Source organism: Globicephala melas, chromosome X (assembly GCF_963455315.2).
Source record: "Globicephala melas chromosome X, mGloMel1.2, whole genome shotgun sequence".
Lineage (NCBI taxonomy): Eukaryota > Metazoa > Chordata > Mammalia > Artiodactyla > Delphinidae > Globicephala > Globicephala melas.
In genome coordinates, this window is record NC_083335.1 from 74,747,826 (window position 1) to 74,768,475 (window position 20,650).

General features: G+C 42.4%; 1 protein-coding gene across 1 annotated transcript in view; it reads left to right on the forward strand.

Moving 5' to 3' along the window:
* The window catches only part of AR (androgen receptor), a 163,642-nt gene that overhangs the window by 141,855 nt on the left and 1,137 nt on the right, over positions 1-20,650 (forward strand). Inside the window, exons 4-7 of the mRNA XM_030850106.2 lie at positions 8,891-9,178; positions 15,046-15,190; positions 19,146-19,276; positions 20,136-20,293. Of these exons, the coding sequence (XP_030705966.1) occupies positions 8,891-9,178; positions 15,046-15,190; positions 19,146-19,276; positions 20,136-20,293 (722 nt within the window). The remainder of the gene's footprint in view (positions 1-8,890; positions 9,179-15,045; positions 15,191-19,145; positions 19,277-20,135; positions 20,294-20,650) is intronic.

Here is a 20,650-nt window from a genome sequence, read left to right on the forward strand (position 1 = left end):
CAGGTATGAGGGTCAGAAGCACTCTTCCAGCCTTGCCTGGGACCTGCATTTTCCACCCTCTTCCTTCTCCTCTCTCCATCTACATGCACACACACACACATACACACACACACACACACACACACACACACGCACACACTTCTTTCTCCTTCCCCTGACTCAGCAACATTCTGGAGAAAAGCCAAGGAAGAACTTCAAGGAGGGAAGGGAGTTTCCCCCTCCTTGGGGCAGAATTTTAATCTCCAGGCCAACAAGAGTTTCCCTAATGTGGATTGAAAGGCTAATGTGGTTTATTCTTTAACTGCTTTCTATTTGTTTGAATGTTGCATATTTCTGCTAGTGAATTTTCCTTTAATAAAGCCGTTAATACACCAATGGTATTTTCTTATTTACAACAGACTGACAGGACTAATGCTGTTAACATTGGGCCTTTTTTTCTTTTTCGTTTTTCTTTCTTTTTTTTTTTTTTTTCTCTCGTTTGCTTTCCAGGTCATGCTGACCTGTTCGGCTTGGACTGTTTCACATTTGTTTTTAATGTCAGTTTAAATGTAATTGTAAAAGCATGTATGCTCTAAATTCACGTAGTTACTTTTTCCAGTAGAAAAGCCTCATATGCGAAACCATTTCCAGGCTCTGCAATTTCACATGAGCAGGTTTTTGGTAATGACCTTGTGCCCCTCACCCAGGATGGCATCTGGACAGTGAACCTCTTTCTTCTGGCTCAGTAGTCAGAGAGAGGAGACTTGGAAATAGTTTCTGCCAGGTCCTGTGCTTTGGCAAGCATATGCAGCATTGCATATCATTCTATTATTAATTACGTTTACTCCTCCATGAACTAAAAACCATTAGACTAAATAGTCCAACATAAACCTTGAAAGATAAAATTCAATATTCTTTTCCCTGGCTATTCCTATGACTCAGAATTGGGACAGGGAGGAGAATGGGGGCATGGGAGGAAGGACCAAGAAACCTTATTGCCTGAGAGAATTTGGCCTACACTTATTTGTGTACACTTACACTTGGATGCACCCCTACTAATCTCTCACTCCATGGCTGCCAAGAACTGGCTCTGTTCCCTGTCTCTTATCCTTGTCCTAATTCTTCCCCACTCATTTCCAGCTGACCCTTCTCCCCACTAACTTGCTACCCTACCTGATAAAATTGAAAGAGTACTACCCTAGAAGTCAGGATACCTGGTTCTAGTTCCTGCTTTGCTACTATCTAGCTGTGTGACCTTGAGCAAGACTTAGCTTTGGCCTTCAGTCTGCTCATCTTTATAATAGGGATTTGTTTCAATGCGAAAGGAAGAAATAGACAATATCTGGGGCTTTCAAACATTTTCTTGGCAATGGAATCTTTTCTTCAAACAAAATCTGATGCAGAGTCCCAAATGAAGATACGGAATAGAGCACCGCTTTGAAAGAAGGAGGGTTTATTGGAGCCACATGCTCAGGCCTACTTTGCCTCTTCTCAGGGCCCTTTAAAATCCTTGGAGCTCCACTACTGTACTAGATTGATGTCTGGGGAAACTTCTGATTTGATTCTCTCTCCTAATTGATTTAAATCCCTGTGGAAACTCTATATGTTTCTTTTTTTTTCTTTTATAACATCTTTATTGGAGTATAGTTGCTTTACAATGTTGTGTTAGTTTCTGCTGTATAACAAAGTGAATCATCTCTATGTATACATATATCCCCATATCCCCTCCCTCTTGTGTCTCCCTCCCACCCTCCTTATCCTACCCCTCTAGGTGGTCACAAAGCATCAAGCTGATCTCCCTGTTTCATCAGTTAGCTTTTTCAGAGAGAAATTCAGCTGCTTGAGATAAAGGGAATGACGTGGAGCAATGTGGGGTTTAGCAACTAGCAAGAAAGAGTAAGAGGCATCATGTATTGACATACAGAATTTACTGTGTGCTAAGCACGTTGCATGTATTCTGTTAGGTAAAGTTACAACAACTCTGTGAGGTAGATCCTATAATTATCTTAGGATTCTTGAACCTGTCAGTTTGGCCCTCAATCTTTGACTTGAGACCAGTTGACCAAGATGCAAGACAATATTTCTTATAGGTTGCCACCCTAAGCAGTTTTTCAGAGTGTTTTCTAGCTAGAGATTCATTCTTGGAAAATGTCATAGCCTGCCCATTGATATACAACTTTACAGAATTCAGAGTACTTTCATTGAGATCATCTCACTTTCTCCAAATAATAGTCCTATGCAGTAGTCAGGTCAGATGAGAAAACTGAGGTGTAGGAGAAATCAAGGGATATGTTCAAGGTCAGACATCCCATAAGAATGTGAATACCACCACCAATAATAAAAAGCCCTTTCTTGTGAATAACATTTTAGAACTTTGATGTCATCATTGCATTCTGCCTCCTTAAGTACAGTGAAATTTTTCACCATGCCACAGTCTTGGAGGGTTCTACTGGTGGTGTAGAATCTTCCCTCTACTCTCAGACACCACCACAGTGTCTATATTCCTCTTTAACAACCTTATTAGTTAGGTGCTAATGTTATCATCGATTTATAGATGAGGAAATTGAGGTACAGAGAGGCTAAGTCTTGCCCAGAGTCACACAGCTAGTGAGCAATACAGCCAGGCTTAACACTGAGACAGTCTGACTCCAGACTTTTTGCTGTTAACTACTACCCTTTGTACATATATCAAGAAACTAAGAGCAAAAGAAAGAAAAGGATGTTCTGGAGATCGTACAGTGAGCTCCCCTGGATCTTAATCCAGTGTTCCTCTGAATATCTAAACCTAAAGTTGTACAATGAGATCCCCTGACTCTAATCCTAGTGGATGAAATGATGGTTGGCATGATTTAAGCCAGAGGCCACAAATTGGTTTTCCACAGGCCAAAATTGACTTGCAGAATTGTTTGTCCAGCACAAACAGACTTAGACTGCCTCTAGGCAGGGCATCAATCACTTTCCTGTTCCCTAGCCCACCCTATTTATGTTCACTAGGCTGTTTTAGATCATTTGCGTATCTGCCTGACTAGTGAAGATATTCAAATTCATAACCCATACATTTAAGCATTATAATATATAAGCACCTGCACACACACACATAATTTCAGACATTCACATAAGTACAGCCTAGTCTGGTTTCACAAAGAATTTGAAGCTCTGCACCAAATGTACCTTTGTGTTTAGTTAGCATTTAGAATTACACTTAAGACCTGAATTCAGTTTTATAGGCAGTTATATGCTGAAGAAACTCAGTTACTTTTTTTCATCTCATAATATGTCACTCTTCCGTTCCCTTCTCTGCCATATCTGGTTCTCTGTTAATCCTGCTGTCCCTTCTTCCCCATGTCCGAGTTTGGTCTCCTGTAATCCAGTCACTCTCTACTCTTTAGGAATGGATGGAGAGTGAAGAAAATCATTTTGGAGGGCTCACTATGTGCCAGGCATTCTCTCTCATTTAGTTCTCATAAGTGTCCTAGGAAGCAGGAAGCAGCTTCTCCATTTTATAAAGGTGGAAACAGAATCTCAGAGAAGCTAGGCAATTGGCTCAAAGTTATTAAGCTAGTAATTGATGGAGCTGGGGTTTGAATCCAAGATCTTCTGATTCCAAAGCCTATTATCTTGTCTATACCCCAATTTTGTAAGGAGAGTGTATTAGTTTTCCACTGCTGCATAACAAATTACCTCAAATTTAGTACCCATTTATCAGCTCACAGTTCTGTAAGTCAGAAGTCTGACACAACATGACTGGATTCTCAGCTCAGTGTCTCACAAGGATGAAATAAAACTATTGGTCAGGGGCTTTGTTCTAATCTGGAGCTCACAGTCCTCTTCCAAGCTCATATGATTATCGCAGGATTCAGTTCCTTGCAGCTGTAGGATTAAGGTTTCTGTTTCCTTTCTGGCTGGCTGTCAGAGGCTGCTCTTAGCTCCCAGAGGCTGCCCTCATTCCTTGCCATGTGTACACCTCCACTTTCAAAGCCTGCAACAGAGAATATTCCTTATATTGAATCACCCTGATTCCATGAATACCCTTCCAGAAAGAGTCCAGTCCCTTTTAAGTCTTATCTGATTAGGTCAGGCCCATCAAGGATAACGACCCTCAAAATTCAACTGACTTGTGACCTTAATTACATCTACCTAATCCTTTTACAACAGCACCTATATTGGTGCTTGACTAAATAACTGGAAGAAGGTATGTGAACACCAGGGGTTGGGAATATTGGTGGCCATCAAGTATACCTAGCACAGGAAATGATTCTTTTATCCTTCAAACTCCATGGTGAGATTCAAGGAAGAGAAACATCCTTGACCTTGGGGAGAGGAACTTGAATTTTCTAAGAATTTGTAAACTTTACCGCACCTTGCCTCTCCCCTGCCCAAGGATGAGAAAACCTCTGTCTTGAGGTAGCAAGGAATGAGGCTGGAATAGTGCCTAATGGTCATAGTGGCTATAGAAGCTACAGATTAATCACATCTACTTCTCCTGAGGGATGTACCATTGAACCTGATTGGAAAAATCTTTCTCTGTTGCTGTAGAGACAGCCCTCATAGGGGTCTAATGCCACTATGCTGAAAAGTCAGCTCCCTATAAGGTCCAGGCAGCAGGATCCAGGCATGTTTTCAAGGGCTCTCTTCCCCTAAAGATCAGGTACAGACAAGGATGTGCCTTGCCAATGTCCCTTTCTTGTCACTGCTTTGACCTACGATTGAAAGACAGTGATGAGATGCAAAGCAACTCACACACCATTAGAACTATCAACCTATACTGTCCCCTTTATCCTGGCTTCATCACTCAATTTGAGCAAACCAATGGGTCTCTGCGGTAACACAGGGGCCTGACAAGCCTGTACCTCACATGAAAGAGTTAGATATGACTCTGGGGCTCAGGTGCAGGAGACAGGAGGGGTGTGGGGGCGGCCTTCATGGATGAAAACAAGGCCTTGGGCATTGAGTAACAGCTGAGACTAGCAAGCCTCATTGTCCAGCATTCCAAGTCGTCTAGCAACATGCTGGCCTCTGCTGCACAGAGAGAACAGAGGATCCCCCGGCAGAATGAATGGAATCTGATTTCAATTATGTTCAGTACAGTCACCCTCTTCAGGCAGAGAGGCCAGAACACCTGGTGCAGCTTGGGCCACCGTGACCGCAGGGACAGCAGGTTACCCAGGTCCTGGAGGCAAGTGGGAATACGGATTATCTTTCTCAAACAGATGCCATATAGGTCTAGAGGAGGAGGATATGAAAATACCAGCCAAGTTTTCATTAGCACTATGCAGAGAAGGGGAATTATTTTAGGTTGATGGATTCTCCCCACAGTTTCTGCACATATTGATCTTGCTTGTAATGAGTTTGCTTAGGCCCACAAGTCATCAGCCCACTGAGATCTGAGTCATTGGTGGGAGAGTCAAGGTGACAGAGCATACCTCGCTGATTGCACCAGCACCAATTCCTCTCTGTGTCGTTCCACCTTTTTGAAAAACCCATGGATTCTTCTATATAAAATTCATTTGGATTTGTTTTTTAATCAATAGCATGAGTAGGGCATGACAAATGGGACAGATGCCCCAGAGAACAGTCTAGATTCACAACAGTATTCCATAGAACTTTGTGAGATGAAGGATATGCTCTGTAACTGTACTGTCCATTGTAGCAGCCATAAGCCACATGTGCCTTTTGTGCACTTGAACTGTGGCTAGTGAGCCTAAAGAATTATATTTTAATTTTATTTAATTTTAATTAATTTAAATTTAAGTAGCCACATGCGTCTAGTGGCTCTTGTGTTGGACAGTGCAAATCTTGAGTTCAGAGAGGCAGGTACTGAGATAGAGTAGAAATGACTTACTTACTCAGAAAAAGAGCTGGTATGGTACAGGGAACTCTGGATTAGGAATAAGAGCCCAGTTCTAGTCTCTGCTCTGCCAGTAGGTGACCACACTCACTCTGACCTCAGGCTCTCCATCCTTGACTTGAAATGTTGGATTAACAACAGAAGTCCCCAAATAATGGCTAAGGCCTGAATTCAACTTTGGGATACAGAAGAGTTTTAGGAAAAATTTAAAATATTATATGAACGCCTTCTAGGAGTATGTATATGTGTGTGTGTTATGTGCACATGCATTGCAGGGGCAAGAAGGTGGTAAAGCATTCACTTCAGTTCACCAGAGTTCCCACCATTCTCCTATAAACACACACACACACACACACACACACACACACTGTATTACTTGTGTAGACAATGAAGGTATATTAATTCTGTGAACCCCCTGGATGTGATGAGTTCTAATGACCCTTCCTATTTCATCATGCTATGAATCTCTAAGCCACTGTAGTTCCCCAAACCTATTTCTACTTTGGGCAAATGACTAGAGGAGTCTCATAGCTTCTGCCTTTTCCTTTCTGGATTTGATGCTAGTTACTGAAGTTTAGAGTCACGGGTGAGGGTGGAAGGCAGGGAGAATATAACCCTAGCCCTACTCCTCAATTCTATTAGGCTAGAAGTAGGGTTTAGGGCTTCAGACTCCTTGGGGATGCAGTATGATATAGTAGAAAGAGTATTGGCTTTATAGTCAGACTAAGTTAAGATTTTTAGGTTCTATTTCTTGATAGCTGTGTTACCTCAGTTTACTCACTTGCAAAACAGAGATAGGAAATATTCCTCACCTCCTAAGATCATTGTGGAATTAAGTGATATAATATGTTTATGAAGTGAAGTATATAGAAGGCTCAGAAAAAATATTTAACCTTATATCTCTTAGTTCCCTCAGGCATAAGGCTAATTGTATCTGTCTTCTCCCAGGCTGAAAGGGGGACTACATGGCCTGGCAACTTCTGAGCCCAAGGTCAGAAAGTACCAGTGATGGGGAAGAGAATGTCTACCTCTAGAATCTGTACCAGGGGAGCAGATCCAGAAGTCACTGTCAGTCTGTGGAGCTGCCTACTTGAGCCCATGTCAGCAATGGGTTCCCCAGATGACAAAAAATTTTAGGGGCTAGGCCAGTAGCTCTGGGACAAGATGAGCTTAGTCCTGCCCATACCTCCAGCCTGTGCCCTTGATGGGAGGTGGGAGTTGACAGTGGGTGTGCATATCTCATTACTGGCTGTGCCCAAACCTTGCAGAAATGATTGTTGGACAAGGTCATCTTGAACTCTGTGTTGATTTTCCAGGCTTCCTTGTTATTTTACCCTGAGTTCTTCTCTGGGCTCTTCTTGCACCACCAAACCCTCTATTTTCTCCTCCTCTACCCTGGTTGTTGATCCAAACATGTGATTCATTCTTTCATTGATTTACTGAGTTGTACTATGATTGGAGTTTGCATTGCAAGACTTATTTTTCTAATTAGAGCTGAGAGTCAGTTCCAGATAAGTATCGTTTTTTGCAGGAGCCAGAAACAGATCAGCAACAGGTTTTGTTGTATTTATCCATTAAAATTGAGCAATCAGCTTCTCTCTTTGTTTTATACCTTTTAAATTTTATTATTATTTTAAAGGGATTAGAGATAAAGTGGTTTATGGTCTGTCCTGGTGCAACTGCCTATGCTAGATCTCAGAGTTATGACCTTTTCAATTATTTATATTTCTGCCAATATAAATGCTAAGGAAAATAGCACAAAGTAAACATCAGGATGCCCAAGGACCTGTAAATTGTGTGTATGAGAGCACAGGGGGAGGATGGTTCATAAGGTTTGAGTTTTAGATTATTCTTGTTTTTTTTAAATAATGTTATTTCTATCATCCTTTTTAATGGATGGTTCCTGTTTTACAGGCAGATTATAAAGGTAGGGACATTCTGTTATTTCTTTGATACAACTGGGGATTTCAGACTTCAGCTTCTCTCTCTCCCCTTTACTAAAGATGAAAATCAATATATGTGTTACAGTGTATGTTCAACTATGAGTGTAAATGTCTGACAATACCTGGGACTATTATAGTTGAAGTGAGAAATGCTGCAACACCAAAAAATTCCCATTCATTGACCCCAAAGTGGGATGATAAGTCTAGTCCTTCTCCAACAGATCTGCCTTTCTAGTCTCCTTCCCTAGCAGTTTGCTAGACATGATAGACATAGACACAAGTACAACATTCCCTTGATTTAAAACATTCCATACTTGCCTATCATCTATGTGATAAAGCCCAAATTTCTTAATATGATATACATGCTCCTTTAAAGTCAAACCCCGCCTTTGTTTTCAACCTCATAAACAGCAAGTCTCCCCACATATACAATATACACTCCAGCCACACTGGTCTCTTTTACCCCTAAACACTCAGTGATTTTGTTTATGCCCTTTCCATTCCTCTCTGCCTGGTGAAATCCTCACTATTCTTCGAGGTCCAGGTCATATATCACCATAAACATTTCCTGACCTCACCTATGCAGAGAGATTGTTGTTCTTTCTCTTTTGTTAATACTCCTGTTGTAACATTCACCAGTTTGACATTTTCTAATTGTTAGAATTGTTAGCGGGCGTTTATTTCTCCTCTACCAAACAGGGTTAGGGCCTATGTTCTTTTCGTCACCCAAAAGCAAAGGCCTAACAATGGATGTCTGTTGAATGAATGAATGAGTGAATCATAAATATATTAGTAAATGATTTAATTGAAGATCCAAGGTATGAATAGTGGAGACTGCATTTAGGCAGAGTCCAATCCAAGGATATACTAGGTCTGTCTGGCAAGAGGATCACAGAGAAAGCAAGATATGAAAGTTTGAGTTAGGAGGAATTTAGAATGATGAATCATTCATTTAACCAGTGTTTAAACGGAGCACTTGTCCTTAAGGAGTTTAGAGTCTGTGACTAGGGAGAATGAACATCCTTGTTTTCTTAGCTCAAACAGCTTTTCTAACAGGGTAGCTGTGCTGTGTGTTTTTGGCCACTGATAATAAATCCAAGTTTCCCTTCTTTCCCAATAGCCCGGAAGCTGAAGAAACTTGGGAATCTGAAACTACAGGAGGAAGGGGAGACTTCCAGTGCCACCAACCCCACTGAGGAGTCAGCCCAGAAGCTGACAGTGTCACATATTGAAGGCTATGAGTGTCAGCCCATCTTTCTGAATGTCCTGGAAGCCATTGAACCAGGTGTGGTGTGTGCTGGACATGACAACAACCAACCTGACTCCTTTGCAGCTTTACTCTCTAGCCTCAATGAACTGGGTGAAAGACAGCTTGTACACGTGGTCAAGTGGGCCAAGGCCTTGCCTGGTAAGGAAAGTGGGGGCATGGAATGTGGGAGGTCATATTTAGTGAAGACTTCTTTGGGCCAAGCACCATGCCTGTTTACTTCCCATCCATTAACTCATGCAATCCTCACCATAACCTTGTGAGGGAAGAGATTGGTAGAAATTCCTACATTAAAAATAAGGAAACTCAGAAATCAAGGAGAAAAGCAACATTATTGAGTATCCCACATGCCTCACATCAGCACACAGCAACCATGTTTCTATGTTCAACCCACAGATTTAGTCAGCAAATGTTCCCATAATCATGGATCACATAGACATACCCTTATATGCCTTAAGATGCTCTTCTATATGTACACACACAGGTTCACCCCAAAGATAATCTTGAGCCTAACTGATATTCTGTCTTTAATATTACTTGGAACCCATACCATGGGAACTCTTATAATATGGTATGATAGAAGGAACATGGGGTTGGGAGTCAAAACAGTTATGTTCTAGTCTTAGCTCTGCTGGTAACTCATTATGTGATCCCTTCCCTTTCTTGGTCTCAGTTTTTCCATCTGTACAATGTGTGAAAAGTGGTTTGGACTAAATTGATGGTTTTCCAGTTTTACTTCAAGGAACTCTTGGTGCTCTTTAAACTACCTTAAGGAATTCCCTGGCAGTCCAGTGGTTAGGACTCCATGCTTTCACTGCTTGGGGCATGGGTTCGATCCCTGATCAGGGAACTAAGATCCCACAAGCTGTGCCATGCGACCAAAAAAGTAAAAAGAAATAAAATAAGCTACCTTAGCATCATCATAGTGGAAGGAAACATTAGGTGATAGTGAAAGAAATATGAAGTGTTTTTCTAACTTCTGCATGGATACCTCCAGTGATGGGGAATTCACTTCCTCTCTTGGCCATCTGTTGTTTGTAAAGGTCTGATTATTAAAATATTGGAGCTTAAAGAAGCCCCAGAGATCCTCTGTCCAACGATTCACAAATGTTCCTTTAGCAGCCAAACTCTTTATTTCTCAAAAACATGGTACACAGATCCAAGTGGAGCTGGTTGATTTAAAGCCAGTGCCTCTCCCTCACTACCCCTAGAGAAGCCTCAGATCACTCTTGCAGAATCTTAGGGCTCCAGGGAACACAGTTTGGAAACAAGAGAAACATAAACTCTTTAAGGGTTCTCTTAATCCTAAACTTCCATGACTGAAAGATTCTTTTGAAACATCAACAACCAAACCTCTCCTTGTGGAGTCAAAGATTAACCTGCCATTTAATAATAACTGTCAATCAGATGTGAATTTATGGTGAACAGAGAAGTTTCATATGTAGTACCTCATTTGATCCTCATAAGAATTCTGTAAAGTAGGGATTCTTTTCCCTGTTATATAGATAAATACACTGAAGCTCTGAGAGGTGATGTGCTTGCCCACAGTTGCACATTCAGAAGGTATCAGGGCCAGAACTTGAGCCCACGTCCCCTCCTAACTCCAAATCCCCTCCTCATCCAACTCTACCCATAGTCTGTGTAGTACCACTGTAGTTCTCTAGCCTCGGGCTTTACAGTGAGGGACCAAGACTTTATCCAAGGCCAGTTGGGTCATAATGTGGACTTGCTGCCTTGGAAGACATTGCATGTTGACTGTCAAGCCCCCTTTTTGTCTTTCCAACTCACAAGGCCCAGTTACAGCTACCAGATTGTCCCTAACACCTTCCTAGCTTGGAAAGCTGAGGTTGACTAGCCAATTAGATCCCTGGGAAGAAGGCCCAAGGACTCTGGCTGCATATACACTGTACCGAAAACAGAGAGTTCACACAGGGAAGAAAAAAATACAAAAAAAAAGGAAGAAAAGAAAAAGTTGCTTTAATTCTTATCACTTATTCAGCTGGGTGTCTTGATGTCATGTGTCTAACAGAGATTCAGTTTAATCTTTCCAAGCAGTTGCCAGACACCTTAGTGTCTCATTTTATAGGATAGAACCTTTTCTTATATATGATTCCACTTAATCCTCATAGCAGTCCTATGATTCATAAGGACTTTCACTCCCATTTCAATGATAAGGTTCAGAGAGGTTAATTAACTTGTTCTATTTGGTCACTTAACAAATGCAGCCAGAGCTTGGGCTCAAACCCTCTGAGTTCTAGTTTGATGGTCTTAACAATAACCTGGTGCAAAGCATTATGGCACAATTTGTATAACTGGGAGCCACTGGATTTCCTCAGCCTAACCTCCAGGGTTGGAAGCCCTTTCCTTACATTAACAAGTCTGCAAGTTAATATCAGTTCACCATCTAGCTTGTCTAAGGAAATGATCTCTGACCCTGAGTAATTTAAAGAATAGCTTCAAAAGAAAGCCAAGTACCACATTCATTAGAACTGTTATTCATGTTATCAATAATCACCTACTAATTCAAGTTATTTGCTCATTGAACATATTGAGTTCCTGTCCTTTGAGAGGCACTGTGCTAAGTACCTACTCAGATCAATTTTGTTGTGAAGTTTTCTGTGATAGTGATGATATATGTAAATTGCCTACTACAGCACCTGGTACCTTAGTAAATGATAACTATTGAGGGAGGGTGAGTAGACTGTATGCACACAGTATATTTATAATCAGATGTATCTGGCTTGGAATCTTAGCTATACGCTAGTTGTGTGACTTTGAGCAAACCACATGTCTGCAGTACTCGTTTCCTCATTTGTAGAGATGGTAGAACAATTGCTACCTTGCAGATGGTTATCAGCACAGAAATTAGGTATAAAGAGCATCTAGTATAATAGCTGAAACATAGAAGATGCTCCGTAAATGGTGGGTCATTATTATCAAGCTTGAGTGCTAAACCACTAAAATCATTTTAAGCTGCCACTAGTTTTTCCTAGAAGCTCATTCATGGGTCCCAAAGATGAATTGTCTTCTTTGAAGACCTTAGCTGTCAGGTGCAATAAAGCAGCAAATATTTCCTAATTGACCTTTCTTTGGGTATGTTCTTCCAGACTAGACATGAGACTATAGGTTTCTACTGAAGATTGCTAAGAAATGATGTTGATTGGATTCTAGTGAGAAAACAGAATCTCAGGTTAGCCTCTGCTCCCTAACCTGTTTTGTGTGTTTCATAACCTGAAACCATGACTTCTCTCTGTTTCTCCAAAACAGCCTAATGCAGCGCCAAATAGGTGTTGAGTGAATGAATATATGTTGAAGGAAACCTGTAGACTGGAACTACTGTTTCCTCAAGTCATCCCTTGATAGCCGTACTATCTGAGCAGGCTGCTTCAAAGGATGGGCATTAGTGGGCTAATTTTCCTATAGGTCTAATCTGATTACAATACCTAACTCTGTTCTCTAATGCCCAGCCTTTGAAGCAGCTATGTTGTTGATGCATATACAGTAATTAGGCTTGAGTTCTAAGCAGCTCTCACTAAGGACTGTTAATTAGTATTACAGCCAAACTAAGCTTTCCCTTTTTCTCCTCTTTTTTAGTTCTCTGGCATCTCAGGGAAGGAAAAATCATCAGTATTGACGGCTTCCTTGGTATTTGTACAGTTTAATCCTCATCCCCCCATGCACCCTCATATTCACACACTCACCAACCAAGGCTTTCCTTGATTCCCATTGCCTCCCACCCCAGGGTTCAGGGTTCAAGCTCCCGGGCCCCTCCCAAAGAGATTCTTTGATGTTCCATGCTTGACCCTGGCTTTTTGTCTCCTACTGGAAAGAATCAGTCCCAGGTATTCTGTGCTACAGAAGGGCTTCAGGCAGGAAATACTCTGGGGTCTGAGGCTCCAGCTAGTCTGTTAGCAGACTAGCTCCTGTGAAGATGTGAGGCACACGCCTGGGAACTAAGATTGCAGTCAAAGGTGGTGATGTGAGGAACTCTAGCATCCTGATGTCTGGTAGGCTTGGAACCTAAAGGAAAAAAGGGTAAATAGGGGGTGTGTGTGTCAAGAACCAACCAAACAGAACAATGTGTCTAGATAGTGTAGACTTCAGACCTGAGCCTATGGCTAAGAAAAAACTCATGACCTTGGTAGTTCTTGAGCTGTGTTGTTCAGCAGTAGTATGGGAGAAGCACTGAAGAAGAGAATTAGAACACCTGGGTTCTAGTCCCATTTCAGCCACATACAGACTGTATGAGCTTGGGGAAGTCAGTTAACTTCTCTGGCCCTCAGATTCCTTGTTGACAAATAAGTGTCACATTGCCCACACTCTAGGGTAATTGTGAGGGTTAAATGAGGTCATCATCAGGAAAGTTAGAAGCATTATACAAATTCATGTAAGCATTCCTAATAAGGTAAGTAAGACAAAATTTCAGATAATTCTGGATCTGTTAGGGAGAAGATAAATGAGGCACTGGTAGGGGATGAGCTCTGAGGTGATGCTTTAAGTATCCAACTATTTGGAAACCTCCAGGAGAGCATACATATCTGTTCTACCTATGTGGAGGCAGCATCTGGGAGCCTCTGTTATCTGAGCTTAAGGGAGGTAATTTGGAGATCATCTATAATTCTCATTTTATAAAATGAAAATAATGAGAATCCTAAGTCTAATTAATATTTCTCAAACGCCTACTCAAATATCTGAACTGTGTTATATACTAGAGAGATAAAGATGAATAAGAAGGGAATGGTCCCTGTCTTCAAAAAGTTCTAAGTCTTACAGAGGAGACAGATATGTGCATAGATAAATTCCAGTACAGTGTAATGAGTGCTATAATTGGACAGAGCTACTTAAGATTCAGCAAGATGGTAAGAGAAGAATCACTAGGTCTTCTGTCTGGATGAGTTGGAAGAGGCATCACAGAGGAGGTAGCCTTTCAGTGAAGACTTGAAAGATGAGTAGGTGTTTATCAGATGGAAAGCCTGGGGAGGGAAGAATGCATTCTAGGGAAAGGCAGCTGCCTGTGCAGAGATAGCAGAGATTTAGAGGCATGATGTGTGTGTGTGTGTGTGTGTGTGTGTGTGTGTGTGTGTGTGTGTGTGTGTGTATGTTCAGCAAACTGTGGGTTTTTCAGAATAGCTAGAACCTAAATTATGAGAAGGCAAATGGTAAGAAATTAGTCTGAGAAAGCAGGTCATAAAGGGCCTGTTTGTGTATAATAATGGCAGTAGGCAGGAATGGCAGTAGAGTAGGAAACTAGCAGGGCCAGGTATTTATTGAATAGAAAACAATAGAGAGGAAGTGGGAGGCAGGAAAAGGGTCAGAGAAAAGAGATGGAACCTGAAGGTGGTGTGGAGAAGGCATGGCTGTCAAAGGCATTCCACCATATGTTGATATGTAATAGTATCCCTTTCCCAGGGTTGTTAGAAGGTACAAACAAGATTATAGCTAGAAAAGAGCTTTGTAAAGTGAAAAGTGCTGTTCATGTGAGAGAAATGATTATTACACTGTGTCTTTGGAAAGACAGTGAGCCTTTCTGAAGATCAAGGCTTTGGAATCAGACTGGCTTTGGAACTTGATCTGCCAATTACTAGCCTTATGATCTTGGACAAGTTCTTCAACCCTTCTGTGACTCACTTTTATTGATTCACAGAATGGGAACAATAATAGTATACACTTTATTGGATTCTTGTGAGAAATAAATGAATTAATATAAGTAACATGCTTAGAAAAGAGTTAATTCATTGTAAACAGTCAGTAAGTGTTAGATTATTATTCTCTTCCAATGGACAGTGCACTTTTTGCCTCTGTTTCTTTTGAGCAGCTCAATGAAGTAGGGAGTGCACGGAGTGTTATCCCTACCATATAGTTTGTTCCCCTCCTGCTCCCCAGCATTGATGGCCCCTGGGGCTCCTCAAGGGCAGCCCAAGTGCCAGAAATTCTCAGCCCAGCAGAGTCCCAGACTTCACTCAGCCCATCAGTGCTCAGTCTGACCACTGCCTCTGCCCTATCTCCAGGCTTCCGCAACTTGCACGTGGACGACCAGATGGCAATCATTCAGTACTCCTGGATGGGGCTTATGGTGTTTGCCATGGGCTGGCGGTCCTTCACCAATGTCAACTCCAGGATGCTCTACTTTGCCCCTGACCTGGTTTTCAATGAGTAAGTGCTTATGGGTCCAGAACTCACATAAACACAGACCTCGTTGGTGGTGATGATGGTAATGTAAGTAATGGTGAGAGTTGGTTCATTTGACCTTTAGGTGAGGCAGTAGAAGCCCAGCCAGCCTGCTCAATCTGAGGTGGCTTTGCCTGGCTGAAAGGCCAATTGGTAGGAGGGAACAGGGGAAGGCTGTCGCTTTTCCCAATCAAGACTCAATCCTGGTAATTTGGCAGTGCTTTTGACCTGCTTTTACCTTATCTCAGACCCTCATGTCAGGATCCTTTTTCTTCACTCTGAGCAACATAGGGAGTGAACAGAGAGACTCTAGTTGTGAGGGCTGAAGTTCCTTTGGTCCCTTATGCTACCATCAAAAGCTACTGCCAGTTACCATTTGTTGAGAAACTCCTTTGTGCCAGGACCATACTAGATATTTTCCTAATCCTTTCTCATTGAGCACTCATGAGAACTTGATTTCCCCTTTAAAAAAAATTTTTTAATGGATGGGGAAAATTAGGTTCAACAAAATAAAGTGACTTACCCAACAACGTCAAACAGCTAGTGCATGTTGGCAACAGAATTCAAAGTATGGCTCTGTAACTCTTAGCTCTTATACTGCCTCCTGATGGTAAGTGATGAGGAAGTGCAGCTCCATCATTTTCTGGCCATGTGACCTTGGCCCAGCCACTTCCCTTCTCTTAAAAACAGTTTTAATAAATGCTTGCCCTGCCACCGGCTCTATTTACCCTTCATGAATTTGGCCAAGAGCTCAGGGTTTAAAATTGTACTTTCCTCAACTGAAACCTCTATTCTGTTATTTCCTACATCATTGTCTTTGGGTAAGACCCTTACCTTCCCTGATCCGCAGTTTCCTAATCTGTTAATAAAATAAATCTTTCTTAAATGGTTTTGTTATGACAACTAAAATAGGAGCTAGTGGATGTGAAATGTCTGTCCCATAATGGGTAAGAAATAAAAAAGAAGTACCTTTCCAATACTCTCTTTTCCTAACAATGATAATCTGTTCTGTGTCTGCTATTTGAGGTCCCTTGTGGCATTGTGAATGGAGCTGGCCAGAAAAAATCTTCCCAAGAACTTTGAGCTAGTCTCACCACAGAGAATCCCTTTGGTCAGGAAGGAATTGACCTTCCCTCCCCTTTAGCCCTTTAACCCAGAAGAGCCTTAAAATAAAATCTACAGTCCAGTGGTTCCTTCCAGTACAGCAGTGCCATATGGGGGAAAATAAGCGTCCCCAGCTGCCCTCTTCCAACTCAGCCAGCTCTGGTAGCGAGAAGCTAAGAATAACCATTGAGCTTTTGGCACAACCTGCTTTGTGGTTTCCAGATCTCCAAAGAGTTACCTATGATGCCATCTTCTGGAGCAGGCCTTAAAAAGCCCTCTTCCTGTTCATCTCTCAACCCACCCTCTTGCTGCCCTCCAGCGATTAAATCAACTACTGGGCACCTGCACTACCCTCCCCATCCAGAGCCTGAAGACCTTTGAACCTTTGCAAGGTGATAATTGGCTATTTTCTAAATCTTCATTTCCTTTTCCACATCTGTGTAAATATGTGACACCCTACCTCAGCTATCTGGTCCACTTCCATGTACCTCATCAAAAGGTACCACAGGATTCCCCACAGAGTCAGGGTCCTATATCAAGCCCCAGGGCTCCTGAAACAGCAGACCCCCTTCCTCTTATAGGAACCCGCCATGTTAGAGCTCTTAAAGTCCCTAGAATCATCTAAACCAATGTTTCTTAACAGGGATGCTGTTGACATTTTTCATCTTTTAGCACATTCCTGCATATTGGAATGTGTTTAACTGCCCTGGTACCTGCCCACTAAATACCAAATAGGATCCTAGTCACTGTGACAGCCCAAACTGCCCCCACACATTTCTAGCACCCACTAAGGGAGCAGTACCTCTCCAGTTAAAAGCCACCAGTTGCTGCTAGCCTCCTCAAGGTACCAATGGGGAAACGGAGGTCCAAAGAAAAAGACAGGGACTCTGGGCCAACCCATTTGCTGACCTCTCTGACACCAAACCCTGTCATCAACCCTGCTTTCTTCTTTTCTCCTCCTCTCTTTGTGGAGAACACAGTTTGTGAGGGTAATGGACCTGAACCCTAGCTGTGTGACCTTGGGTAAATTACTGAACTTCTCTGAGGCTTATTCTCCTCATCTGTAGAATAGTGAATAGAATCATAATGGCACTTTCCATTTTTTGAGCAATTACTATGTGCCAGGCACTGTGCTCCATCATTTATTTCCAATGTTCGTCTCCCCACTTCTCCATTCTCTTTTAATCCCACCTACTTCTGCTCACCTCCTGAATTCCATTCCTGCCCCTTGCTTTCTACCTTCTGCACTCTATTCCTTTCTTTCCTCCTCAGGTCTTATTCCTTTTCCCTTTGAATTCCTTCCCTTGCCTTTCTCCCCTCCTTTCTACACCTTCTCTGTTCCTGGGGTCTGCAGCAGTATTAGAGCAATCCTTCATGTCAGGATTACAATTTCAATGGTAAAAATACTGCAGTGTTGTCATCAACAGAGGCTTGGAAGCACAGACAGACCAGAGCAAGGCCATGCCCTAAGGCTCAGCAAATCTTACTTAAAAATTCCTTAGGGCGAAAGAGCTTGGAGCAGCATTGTTTTGGTCAGTTGACTTGTGATACTATCTAAATGCTTCATTTTTCCAGTTGGGTTCCAGCCTGCATCGAATATTTCTACATTATCTGCCCCTTCCTTTCCCTCTTTCTCTACCATCCAAGGTCTCTCTGAGATAGGGTGCTGAGCTTCCACCCAGCCAGTACCAGGCCTGCTCAACCTGTGAACAAGGCTAGTGGTTTGGGGACCAAAATGTCAAACCACAGGCTTCAGACCCAATTTGGGAGGGCTTTTTCCTCACCACTTAAGTGAGTGTCAAATTCCCTTTCCTTTCTCCACAAGATATAAAATCAATTTCTCTCTCTCCCTCTCCTCTTTGTCTCTCTCTCCCTCTCTCTCTCTCTCTCTCTCTCTTTCTCTCTCTCTCTCTCTCTCTCTCTCTCTCACACACACACACACACACACACACACACACACAGACACAGACACACACACAATTTCTGAAGTGCTGAAAACCAGGAAGGTTTGCTAGCAGGAGGATGCTGTATCTTCTCTTATGGGCTTGTCATGGCCAGTCATGGAACAGAGAGGTTGCTCCCCTCGAGAATCTGTCCAAGCCTTGGTCACTTCCCTATATAATTTATAGGTGATAATGTGATGATGTTTTCACAAGTCACTATAATAAAAGCAGCTCACACGTGTTTATAACTCCCAAACTGTGATAAGGAACAGCCAGTATATGAGGGAGTAGGCTCCGCTTCAGCAGGGGACATTTAGATTTGACATTCAGAAATATTTTCTGGCTGATTTGATAAGCATTGGAACTCATTTAAAGGGACAATGGGGAATCTCCTTTTCTGGGAGTTTTTAAAGAAATGATTAAATTTCTAATATGGGAAGTGTGGTCACTTGGGAATCCTGATGTCCTTATTTTAAGACTTGATTTCTAAGGCCTGTCTCCTAGAAATCCTCCAAGTTTGAATGTCTGGGAGGCAGGTTCTGGCTCTGGCTGCAGCTGAGATTTTAGGACTAGTCAGGGAGACCATGTGCCAGTCCCATTGTATTCATTTGGTTAGGCTTTCCTGTCCTTGTGCCAGGAAACAGGAGGACCACGGGGACCTGGAATTTCCATGTGGTAATCTATATCCTGGCCAGGCAAGATGAGTAGTTATCAGGATATCATGATTTTGGAGAAAAAAGAACAACTTTGTTCCTGTCACTGAAGCACCAGCAAGAGAAACAGCAAGCTCTTCTTGGAGAACTTGGAAAGGGGAGGGCAACCATAGATATTCTCTCTGGGTTTATTGTAAGCCTTTCCTTACTCCTCTTTTTTTCTCTGTGCTTCCTTCCCAGGTACCGCATGCACAAGTCCCGGATGTACAGCCAGTGTGTCCGAATGAGGCACCTCTCTCAAGAATTTGGATGGCTCCAAATCACCCCCCAGGAATTTCTGTGCATGAAGGCTCTGCTGCTCTTTAGCATTAGTAAGTGCCTGGAAGGGCAGAGAATGCCCCTAGGGGCATAGGGGATCAGAGGGAAGCTGCTTTTTTCATTAAAGGATTATTGGGAAGAAGCCAGCTCCTGAACATTTCCCTTCTTCTTTCACCTTCCCTCCTCCACTCTCCCTTAGCATCCTTTTTCCTAACAAGGATGAATTTCATGGCTAGAGACCAATTTCTTTGCTATAATTCAACCTCCATTAGATCCCCACCTACCCCCAATCTCTTTCTGGTACAAGGTCTTTTTGTCTGGTTTTAGCAGGTCTCTGAATTTTTCCATAGCTTCTACCATAGAAACAGGCAAGGACCACCTTATATGTCTTGTAGGGCAGAAGGGATTGCCTCCTGGAAGGAATTTCCTCTTCTGCCAAAAAGAGAAGTTCTGTGTAAGCAACTCAGAAAGGGCTTATTTGGCAGCCAAGGAATATTTCTTTAATGTCTCTTCTAAGCAGAGTGCTTAGCCTCTATGAGGGAGAAAGGAGACAAAATTTGATATTCAAGACCACGTGTTTTAATTTTCTAATTCAGAGCCAGACTGTGAACAGCGTAAAACCATAGGTCCTAAGAAATGTGTAGATGAGAAGTCTAGAGAATGGAAAAGCTCATTAAATTTTATTTACTTGATACCCTACAAACTGGGTCCAGCTAGCCTTTTCCCTAAGACCTTCCTAGCAGACTTCCTAAAGGTCCCAGGCATATAGGCCTCAAGTGACAGGAAACCAAGTAGATGGTTCTCTCCCTGTGGGGGTGGGGGTCAAGTTTGTGGTCAGAAAACTTGGTGCTTTATCTAATGCTCCTTCGTGGGCATGCTTCCCCTCCCCATTCTGTCTTCATCCCACATCAGTTCCAGTGGATGGGCTGAAAAATCAAAAATTCTTTGATGAACTTCGAATGAACTACATCAAGGAACTTGATCGTATCATTGCATGCAAGAGAAAAAATCCCACATCCTGCTCAAGGCGCTTCTACCAGCTCACCAAGCTCCTGGACTCTGTGCAGCCTGTAAGCAAACGATGGAGGGTGCTTTGTCAGGGAGAGCAGCCTGATAGAGCCAAGTGATAATATGCTCTTCTAAGGTCTGGCACCACCTGTTCGGAGGTGCTTCCATTCCCCTCTGGCTTTGAGTGTGGTCCAGGAAGAAAATTCAATGAAGAAGAAAGGAACACAGGTCACAGTGTCCCAGCTGGATGTTGTGAAAGAGGTGGAGGAGTTGAGAACAGAGCAGTTGGGATTCAGAGAAGGGGCTTAGAGTAGATAAGTTCTCTACGCAGACAAAACAGACCTGGATGTTTTCCCCCTCTTCCTCGAGTCATGTGCGTTTGTGTGTGTGTATGAGAGAGCGAGTGTGTGTGTGTGTGT